Source organism: Bidens hawaiensis, unplaced genomic scaffold (genome assembly GCF_021521415.1).
Source record: "Bidens hawaiensis isolate Kalapana, Puna unplaced genomic scaffold, B.hawaiensis_p1.1 tig00054948_1, whole genome shotgun sequence".
NCBI classification, from domain to species: domain Eukaryota; kingdom Viridiplantae; phylum Streptophyta; class Magnoliopsida; order Asterales; family Asteraceae; genus Bidens; species Bidens hawaiensis.
The window spans coordinates 117,615-129,031 of NW_027499913.1; the positions used below are offsets into that span (position 1 = coordinate 117,615).

Sequence of the window (11,417 nt, forward strand, 5' to 3'; positions counted from 1 at the left end):
TTAAGCATGTTTCTTCAATCTATACAACTATTAATCCACATGCTACAACACTCCTTCATCTCGTCTAATGCATTATTGTATGATAAATTTCACGTTTTGCTAAATAATATATGCTATTGTTGAATATTATGGTTTTATAACGACTTGGAATATGGTTTTTTAATTTATGATATTGTTAAAGGTGGATTTTTTTTTTATTTGTCAAACCCGAAACCCAACCCGAATTTACCTGAAACCCGAACAAACCGAACTTATTTGGGTAGGTTCTTGGGTCAATTTGTTTTGAGCTCAAACCCGAACAACCCGAAACCCGAATAAATAACCCAAAGAACACCCCTAGCAAGGGCTACTGAAAGCATTATATTACTGTCACGTAGCCGGTAAGACTTTAACTATCAAGTTATGAGTTAACAAGGATATGTTAGTCGTTAGATAGTAAAGAAAAGGAAACAAAAACATAATAACAAAAAATAAAATAAAATAAAATATTGTGGTTGGTTGTTAATAGGACGAACTCAAATATAATTTGTGTTTCATGTTGTTAAGGGATGACGCTTCGATGGCGCCCCATCTATTTCTTGCGGGCCGGTGTAGCTGAAACCATCATACCCTTGTGAGATATGGATGAGGTCTCCACACGGATAGTCTTACAAGAAATTACAAAGTCTAACGATGTAGACCCCTAATTATTTATTTAGCACATGATTGAATAATTATGTTACAGTATAATATATAATGTACAAATAGACATGAAACTACCACTAAGATCGTCCGTGGTCGGCTAAGTTGTGAGGCGTTTTGAGCCCATAACGCCGGGCACCCCCCCCCCCCCCCGCCGGGGGGCGTTTTGGGTAACTTTTTAGGATGCAATGTTATGTGGGAAACGCCATATGAAAAGGGTTGTGGTCGAACTAAACATTACCGACGGCTATTTAAAAAAAAACAAAATTTTTTTCCTATATAATTCATTCATTCCTCAATTAAAACTCATACTTTTATTAATTTCTCTTCCCAAACTTTATATACAACCAACTCTCTACAAAATCAAACCCGGGATTCCGCACTTCTATATACAACCGTTTTTTAGGGAGCGGCCAACAAGCCGATAACGATGCGGAGGAAAAGGCGATTACAAGTATGGTTTTTCTCGAGACAAATTATGTGAGTTTTCTTCGCTCTCCTCCACCCCCAATTTCGAAAAGAACATATATTGAACGGGATCGTTTGGCCGCAAACACTCATTTGATGGCACATTACTTCGATGAGTCGCCGAGACACAAGAACCAAAGATTTTTAGGTGTCGATTTCGAATGTCTAAACGTTTATTTTTGCACATTGCCGAAGATTTGGAGCGCGAGTTTGACTACTTAAACAAAAACCAGACGGTCGCAGTGACGCTTGGATTCACCGCAATCCAAAAGGTTACTTCGTCTATGCTCGTACTCGCTTACGGAAACACAACCGATATCAATGACGAGTATTTAAAGACGGCAGATAAAACAACTCGGGACACCTTGGAGTATTTATGCTACGGTATATTTCAATTTTAAAAAAATTATATCACTTGTAGTTTTTTTAAATTGATTTTTGTTAATTAATTTATATAGGAATAATAAAGATATATGCTTCACGTTATCTAAAAACGCCCAATTGCAATGATTTACAACGGATTTACGAGGCGCATGCAAGGGTGCATGCTTTACCCGACATGATCGGGAGTATAGATCGTATGCACTGGGAATGGGATAACTGTCCAACCGCATGGAGAGCTTAATACACAGGACCAACGGTCAGTCTTCAAGCGATTGGTTTATACGATAACTACTACCCACACGTGATCTATTTGGGTGATGGGATATATCCAGAGTATTCAATTATTGTGAAAACGTTTAGAGACTCGATTAATGAAAAAATAGATTATTTTAAGAAAATGCAAGAGTCTTCGCGAAAAGACATCGAAAGGTGTTTTGGGGTTCTTCATCAACGTCGACATTTTGTTAAAAATCCATGCGTAGTCATAATGCCCTACATCCAGGCATTTCACGCCATGTGACACCCAACTGGCATTTCAACATTTTGCAAAACATGACTATGCATGGATTTTTAACAAAATGCCAACGTTGGAAAAACCCCAAAATACCTATCGATGTCCTTTTGGGAAGACTCTTGCACTTTCTTAAAATAATCTATTCTTTCATTGATCGGGTCTCTAAACGTTTTCACGATAATCGAATACTCCAGATATATCCCATCACCCAAATAGTAACCATGTGGGTAATGGTTATCGTTAGCCCAAAACGAAGCGACAGGAACGGTATTGGAGATGTAACCCTCCATCACATACGATTGTTCCAAGAAGTTTATGTCATTGTCGGAACCGGCGACACCAGGGATGAGCGTTTTTGGTACCGGTATCGAATTCGGTATCAATTTGGTACCTTCGGTACCAAGTTTTTAGTTTTCGGTATCGGTACGGTACCGCGGTTCGGTACGCTACCGATATTTCCCGAATTTTTCACGAACTACCAGTATCGAATCAAACATTTCGGTACTGGTAGCGGTGCCAAATATTTCAAATGTTCGGGATCGGGATTTTCGGGATCGATACTAGTACCATCCCTAGCTCATCCCTAGGCGACACCAAAGAACGCCGACCAAATCCAAAGGTCGTATGAAGCACTCGCTTCAAAACTGACTGTTGGTCCTTTTTGGTCACCTCATGTGTATTGGTCTCGCCATGCGGTTGGATAGTTAGCCCATTCCTATGCATACAATCTATACTCCCGATCATGCCCGATAAACCATACACCCTTACATGCGCCTCTTAAATCTGTTGTAGAATGTAGATCGTTACTATTGGGCGTTCTTAGATAATGTGGAGCATATATCTTTATTATTCCTATATAAATAATTAATTAAAATCAATTTTAAAAAAACTATAGGTGATGTATATATATTTTTAAATTGAAATATACTGTAGCAGAAATACTCCAAGGTGTCTCGGATTATTTTATCGGTCATCTTTAAGCACTCGTAATTGATGTCGATCGTGTTTCCGTAGGCGAGCACGCGTATAGCCGAAGTAACCTTTTGGATTGAGGTGAATCCTAGCGTCGCTCAACCGTCCGGTTTTTGCTTAAAGTACTCAAAATCACGCTCCAAATCTTTGGCAATGCTTAAAAATAAATAGTCCGAAATCGACGCCTAAAAATCTTCGGGTTCTTGTATCTCAGCGACTCATCAAAGTAATCTGCCATCAAACGAGCATTCGCTGCCAAAGGGTCTCATTCAATATATGTTCTTTACGAAACTGGGGGTGGATGAGAACGAAGAGAACTCATATAATTTGTCGCGAGCAAAACTGCACTCGTAATTACCTCTTCCTCCGCATCGTCGTCGGCTTGTTGGTTGATCCAAAAAAATGTTTGTATATAGTAGTGGGAGAATCCATAGGTTTGATTTTGTAGAGAGTTGGTTGTATATAGAGTTTGAGAAGAGAATTTTATAAACATATGAGATTTGATTGTGGAGTGGATGAATTATATAGAAAAAAAAAATTAAAATTTTTAAATAGTTGTTGGTTAACGGCTAGTTTGACCAAAAGCTTCATCGGTGTTTCCTACATAAAGTTGCATCCAAAATCTCAACCCAAAACGCGGGGGGGGGGGGGGATGGTCTCAGTAATAAGGGTGAATGCAAATATTTCAGGCCAATCATTTAAAAATTACTCTAAAATCCAACAAATTACAGTAAACAAATTCGTGTAACCAACACCACAGACTTACACATGGCTCAAAATAGAAAAGAAACTTCAATATCTAGACTCGTCATTTTCTTCCTTAGATAAACATTGCAAAACTCAAATAGAAAATATGAAGAAAAAATAAAAAGAACTTTCTCGTAAACACTACCAACAAATACATATATATATATATATATATATATATATATATATATTTCGAAAGTTAAAAAAAATAAAAATGTTTACTGAATCAATGTCATTCCACTGTTAAATATAAATATATAAATAGCATATGTAAATGTACTTCATTTGTTGCCAAAAAAATCCATAGGGTTAGAAGTTAGAAGCGAAACTAGAGAACAACAATGTAAGAAAAGGACTTCTAATTTAGAGGCGTCCCTCCAAACCAGAATAAAGGCTCTAAAACCATTAACAACTCGTTTGAAGATCCCCTAGAACAAAGACGCTAAAGTCAATATATGCATGCTACAAACAAAGTACAAATATAGCAATGATGCATACATAAACCTTCATAAAAAAACATTTTAGAAAAAATCAAGAGAGGTGAAAAAGACTTTTTGGTTCTTACCAATACTGATGGAGCCTCCTTTTATCGTTAATTATCGAGCTTAACCCTAGTGAGCCGGTCCGAATAATGCGTCTAACAGAAAACCAATCGATCCAAACATTAATATCACGTAACACGTAACTTTTATCATTGATATCATGTCACACTAATGTTACTACACTATTCGTGGATGACATGAATTTTATTTTGATTGACATTAACTTTAAAAGGAAAAATAACCGAGAAATATATATAGTCAATAAATGACCTCCGATCTTAATAATAAATGTAAATAAATACTTATTATTATATTATAAAAAAGAAAAAGGTAATAATATAACAATACGATATCTAGCAATAGCATCTCCTCCGTGTTACCGTGCACCCATGCTCAAGCCACACAAGCTCTCTTTCTTTCTTTCTTTCTTTCTCTCTCCAGATAGACAATCACAATAGAATAGAACCAATATATATATATATATATACATACATACATATACGCACACAACTAAATCTCATCGAAATTCCCTGCGCCTCTTTCTTTCTAAATTCTCACAGATCCTTCCTTCCGTCCTTCATTTCTATCATCAGGTACACGTATCAATCAATCAATCAATAATAATAATAATAATAATAATTCAGATTCAAATCTCGCAACGATCTATCGTAACAATTTCATTTCGTTTTTCTGGATCAGATTCTCAATTCCGTAACACGAACTTTGATTTGATTTCGATCGGATTCGGTAATGGAATGTGCGAGAGGTTAATTGAATATAAGCGATGCCGGAATTAGCCTCTGATACGACGACGTCTTACTCAAATGGATCTGTTCATTCCTTCTGGTCTAACCATCGCCATGACGACGTCACCTGCAATCAACTCCAGAAGGTAAGCTTCCTTTCTGTTTATTATTTCTTTTTTTATCTTAATTTGTTTGTTTGTTTTCACAACTTAATTGAACAATTAGTTAGCGTTATTATATAATAATAAGTTAGAGTTTATTTGGATCTGTATTAGCTAACATATTGTTTTCATGCCTGCTGTTAATTGTAAGTTGCTTCAATTCTTATAGAGTATAAGAATAGATTATTAATAAGTTAGTGATCCAGGTAGTGCAATAAATTAGGAACTGAAATGCTACTGGGAGACAGACAGGATATACATGTAACTGTGTGTGTGTTTGTGTATTGCCAGAAGCTAGCTAGGTTTTATGAATATGTATTTTGCAGTTATTAATTGTAGTGCTACAATGACTTCTGGGACATGTAGTGTTACAATAAATAAGTGCAAAGTACAATTTCTTAAGACCTAGCTAGCTTCTGGCAATGTACAGATTCATGTCTGTTGTGTCTATAAAACCAAACTTAGATTAGAAATATTAGGCATATCTCAAAATTACATTCAATTAAGCTGGTATTAGTGTTATAATGTAATCTATTTAGGTAGAAGCTATTAAGGTTGAAAGCATTTTTTATTTTACTCATATGAGTTTGTATTAAATTTTGAAAGCATTGGATTCTGACTGCTGATCTCAAATGAATCAAATACAAAAAGTTTCATTTTGTTTGAGATGCATAATTAACTGAAACTTTGTTAGTGACTGAATTTGTATATCTATTGTAGTTCTGGGGTGAGTTATCACCACAAGCTCGGCAAGAGCTCCTGAGAGTTGATAAACAAACTCTTTTTGAACAAGCTAGAAAAAATATGTACTGCTCCAGATGCAATGGGCTGCTTCTAGAAGGTTTCTTTCAAATTGTCATGTACGGAAAGTCGTTGCAGCAGGATGGAGTAAAATCTCAGAAGAATAGCATTATTGAAGATTCTTGTGTGACATCCATGTGTGATGATGACATTCAAGATCCATCCGTACATCCTTGGGGAGGTCTAACCACTACACGTGAAGGAACACTTACTCTTCTGGATTGCTATTTATATTCAAAGTCTTTAAAAGGCCTCCAAAATGTGTGTCAGCTGTAAACTTATATAACTTTTGCTTTGTTTGTTGTCCTTTATGTGGAGTGGTTATATTTTGTATCTCACATTTTACTCAATCAGGTATTTGGCAGTGCCAGAGCCAGAGAACGGGAGCGTGAGCTACTTTATCCTGATGCCTGTGGAGGTGGAGGTCGCGGATGGATCAGTCAAGGGATGTTGGGGTATGGTAGAGGTCATGGGACTCGCGAAACATGCGCATTGCATACTGCGAGGCTTTCTGTTGACACTTTGGTTGACTTTTGGTCTGCTTTAGGAGAAGAGACACGGCATTCTCTTCTAAAGATGAAAGAGGATGATTTTATGGAACGCCTAATGTATAGGTATGTTGCTACTATTGACCTTGTGAGCAAGCTATTCAGATAACCTCATAAAATACTGTACACACATCATCAAAGGAAAAGAATATTTCAATGTTCCTTTGAAGTTTTGTGTGCTTCTTCCTTAAATACTTAAATAGAGCATCAGATATACTGGCATTTTTTTGTGGCCTTTTATAAGGGTTGAATAAGATGTAATTAACTGGGGGCCATTTGAAATTTCATGGAGTTATGGTACCAAGTAAACTACGCTACTGCATCTGAAACAAGCTTCTAGTTTCGAATGACTGTTATGTTTGAAGTTGAACATTAACATTTTGGTTAAGATTAGGGTTTAGAAACCCATCGAATATATTATGTATACCCGGCTAATTTAAAACGGTAGGAATTCACAAACGTGAGTAAAATGTACTTGGTTTTAGGCTCCACACCAATAGAAATACTATGATCTCTGGGTATTCACCTTAAGCAGCATGTCTTTCTATCAAAGTTCATCCTATTTAGATCTCATAAACTTGCCCCAGATAAACTGACCAACAACATAAGCCCCCGCAAGTTTGGCATCTAAGTTGAAGTATTGCTTAAAAATAGCTTGTAGAAGAATATCTAAATCAAAATATTCGTTCTTTGAACCTTCTTGATTACTGCTTGTCATGAAATGTTGCTGCCCCATAGCTTCAATGTTGGATCATAACATCTAATAAGTTGAAGATCATGATAACATAGTATTGCAATAGCATAAGAGCCTGTGCCTTTTTTCTTTTTAATCTTTCATGTGAATGGTTGGATCTTTGTTATGGTTGATCCACAAAACATGAGATACAAAGCTGTATGGCAATAGCACTTGTGTTCAGAGCTCTGGTTCTCTCATGAGCTGAATTTGGCACTGATATAAGCTCTAGTGGGATAACTGAATAATCTGTTAACAGTTTAACTATTTAAGGATATTTCATATATTTGTATGATGACAAGCTGAATATATAAGTATGAGTGCCACTTTCGGGTGAAATCTGTAAACTTAATCACCCCTTCAGTTGATCTTGACACCAAGTTCTAGCAATTGCTTCCCACCCTCATTATCCTGCAACTCTTTTTGTGAAGAAGAATAGATAATGAGGAGAAATGCTGAAGTAAAAAATTAGTTCAATTTGAACTCCTGTAATTATTATACAACTTTCTTAAACTGCTGGTATATTTTGTTTGGCATTCTATTTACTTACAAAATAAACCTTTTGCCTACTTATTTTACAGGTTTGATAGCAAGAGGTTCTGTAGAGACTGCAGAAAAAACGTAATTCGGGAGTTCAAGGAACTGAAAGAATTAAAGCGCACGAGGAGAGAAGCTCGCTGCACAAGTTGGTTCTGTGCAGCGGATACAAGCTTCCAGTACGAGGTGTGTTTGACACAACAAATTAAATCACAAATCTCAACCTTAATAACATTTCTTGCGTATGCCATTAAACATCACTAATCACAAGTTTCAAACTCTACTTCAGCTTTTAAACTTTTAACTGTATCTCACACAGTTTTATGCATTATGTAACTCAGATGAAGCAACTGTATACTTGCAGGTAACTCGAAATAAAATCCAGGCGGATTGGCATCGAAACTATGCTGATTCAGCAGGAACTTATCACCACTATGAATGGGCTGTTGGAACTGGAGAAGGAAAATCTGATATTCTAGATTTTGAAAATGTTGGTTTAAAAGTAAGGGCTCAAGTGAACGGTCTAGACCTCACAGGTTTAAATTCTTGCTACATCACTCTAAGAGCATGGAAAAAGGATGGACGATGCAATGAACTTTCAGTCAAAGCTCATGCCTTGAAGGGTCAACAATGTGTACATTGCAGGCTTCTTGTTGGTGATGGTTTTGTCACAATTACAAGAGGAGAAGGCATTAGAAGGTTCTTTGAGCACGCAGAAGAGGCTGAAGAAGAAGAGGTATTACAAGGTTAACTGTTTTAAGTTAATTTGTATGGCATGTTATTATAAGTCTTAACTGTTTTAAGTTAATTTCAGGATGATGATTCTGTGGATAATGATGGTAATGAACTTGATGGAGAGTGCTCCCGTCCTCAAAAACACGCAAAAAGTCCTGAACTTGCTCGGGAATTTCTTTTAGATGCTGCTACTGTTATTTTTAAGGAACAGGTATGTTTATTTACATTTGTGTTTTTTCTGATGAACCTGGCATTAATTTAATAAAGTGACTGAAAAGGTATGTTTATTTACATTATCTTTGCTAATTATTATCAGGTTGAAAAGGCTTTCAGAGAAGGCACCGCTCGTCAAAATGCACATAGCATTTTTGTATCACTTGCACTAAAGTTATTGGAAGAGCGTGTGCTTGTTGCGTGCAAGGATATTATTACTTTGGAAAAACAGGTAAGTTGCTCTTCTTTTAGATATTGCAATTGTACACATTTACTTATGAACTCGTTTATGTTTAGTTATGGGATAAACTGGTAAAAAACAAGCAAAAACAAATCAGGTCAAATGGGTCAAAGAGGCTGTAAGTCGTCAAAAGTGCATCTTTAATAAGCAAAAACCCATGCATTGCTTTATTAAAACAGTAGATTGTTATTTTAAAAGATTTGATATTCATAGTTAACACATTAATTGCTTTTATAGTTTAAACTGCTTGAAGAAGAAGAGAATGAAAAGCGTGAAGAAGAAGAACGGAAGGAGCGTAGAAGGTTAAAAGAAAAAGAAAAGAAACTCCGTAGGAAAGAGAGATTAAAAAATAAGTCAAAAGAAAGAGAAAATAGTCAACACAATCAACTTCCCTCTATTTCGTATAACGCCCTTGATGAGGAACAAACAAGTATCGAAGATGAGTCAAATGCCAGTGACACCATTAACTCTCTATGCAAAACAGAAGAAGATACTCATATTCAAGATATTCAAGATACCATGTCATTTACACCTGTATCAGAAAATTGCATTCATGAGGATCAAAATTTAAATGATGACGTGTCATATGCAAGTGATCACTCAAAACATCCTCGTAGGAAACCTAAGTCATTCTGGGACCAATCATCAAAATGGTCTGATAGAGGGCGGTTCGCGGTGGTCTCTGAAAGTGGTGGTATGGCAAGCAAACCTGACCCGAGGGCTCACAGTGATGGTTTTAGAGTAAACCGTCCTCTAAGAAGCAATAATAATCGGGCTAACGCAAGGTCAAATGGTTCAAGGTACAGTGAAAAATTGTATTGTTCTCATTACAGGTCAAATGACAGATATGACCCTCATGCTTGCAGTTGTTACCAACAAAACGACTATACAGATGTCACGAAACCGTATCATCGTGGAAACAAATTCAGTAATCAAATAGAGTATGTTAAAACCACAAAGAAAACATGGGAACCAAAAAGTAGTATAGATTCACCGGTCAAAGGTAAACCTGTTGACTCATCAAACGGGACGAATTCAGTGGCAACTTATCAAGACCACGACAACCCTAAGGAATTGAATAGAAATATACAGAATGACGTCGATACGATAGGCCGGCCTGCTGATCTATGCACAAGTAGTAATTCAAATTCTGATAGCTGTTCTTCGTTTTCTTCTAACACACAAAATCCTGAATCATCATCCACATCAGATTCAGAAGATGCTAGTCAGCATTCCGAGTTAGCTAAAGAAACCGCGTGTTCTGAAAACCGGGATACAAAGGGAGAAGAGGCACCTACAAAAGGGTCTTCATGCGATTTACCATTTAAACCCGCATTGTTTCATGAAAACACCACGAAAAAAGATGTTACGGGGAATAAAAATAATATTATTCCCCCACCATTGCAAGCTCAAGGCATCCATTTCCCCATGTTCCAACCTCCATCTATGGGTTATTGCCATCAAGGCCCGGTTCCATGGGTAACAGGCCTTGCAGCCAACGGCTTAATGCCACTGCATCCAAGCCCGTACCTGTTCCCAAGCCCATTTGGGTATGGTTTGAACGGGAACTCACCATTCCTTCAGTATGGTGTAGGTAACCTTCAACCACTGGGCCCACCATTGGTCAACCACGGTCCACCGCCAATTTACCAACCGGTCCCACAAGTCAACGGTATCAACATGACGGTTCAGGAGGACCATGCCAATGCTCCGGCTCTACAAAAGGTTGAGAAAAATGAGAATTCTGACAAAACAAGGAAAGATGATAACGGGTTTTCGCTCTTCCATTTTGGTGGGCCCGTAGCTCTTGCTAATGGGTCAGTTGAGGTTGACGGAAGTTTGCCTTCAAAGGTGGTAGGAGATGCCGTTGAAGGTGGTCATGCTTGTGCAAAAGATGCTGTTGAAGTTGAAGAGTATAACTTATTTGCAGCAAGCAACGGGATACGGTTTTCGTTCTAATATCATGTCGGGAATCGTGGGTTTTTATTCATGACGGTAATAAATCTCAAGAATGTTTGATGTGCTAGTTTGATTGGTTGCGTTTTTGTTGGATTTTTCGTGTAAAGATATAGAGTTTGAGTTGTTTGATGGGTGCTTGTTTGCGGTTTGTTCTTTTTGATTTTCATATAGCAATGGAGCATTTGCTTCATATTTTATTGTGCGTTTGACGTTGTTGAGTGACGTAAACAAGTTCTTTCTTTAAGCATTTAGGAATAATCATGCACGCGCTTTGGCAATCTCAGCGCTATACATGATTGTAAAACCATCGTTGCATACATTACTCGTGATATAACGGGCCTGCAGGTTTTCTTGCGGGTACTACTAAGTATGGCTTTTACAATTCTACCTAGCTATTTTGAAATATTTAATACTCATACACTTAACAATCTAGTG

The 11,417-nt window shown here is 37.1% G+C and overlaps 2 protein-coding genes across 2 annotated transcripts; both read left to right on the forward strand.

Annotated features, from left to right (window-relative positions):
* The first annotated feature begins 1,310 nt into the window (after window positions 1-1,310).
* LOC143600829 (uncharacterized) lies at window positions 1,311-1,774 on the forward strand. The gene is made up of 2 exons (XM_077078400.1): window positions 1,311-1,533; window positions 1,608-1,774. The coding sequence occupies exons 1-2, from the start codon at window positions 1,311-1,313 to the stop codon at window positions 1,772-1,774; spliced, it is 390 nt and encodes a 129-aa protein (XP_076934515.1).
* Window positions 1,775-5,012: 3,238 nt separating this feature from the next.
* LOC143600830 (uncharacterized) lies at window positions 5,013-11,133 on the forward strand. Its single transcript, XM_077078401.1, has 8 exons — window positions 5,013-5,200; window positions 5,936-6,277; window positions 6,371-6,630; window positions 7,879-8,020; window positions 8,199-8,570; window positions 8,649-8,780; window positions 8,886-9,014; window positions 9,261-11,133. Exons 1-8 carry the CDS (start codon window positions 5,093-5,095, stop codon window positions 10,980-10,982), a joined length of 3,207 nt encoding a protein of 1,068 aa, XP_076934516.1. The 5' UTR covers window positions 5,013-5,092; the 3' UTR covers window positions 10,983-11,133.
* The last annotated feature ends 284 nt before the right edge of the window (window positions 11,134-11,417 follow it).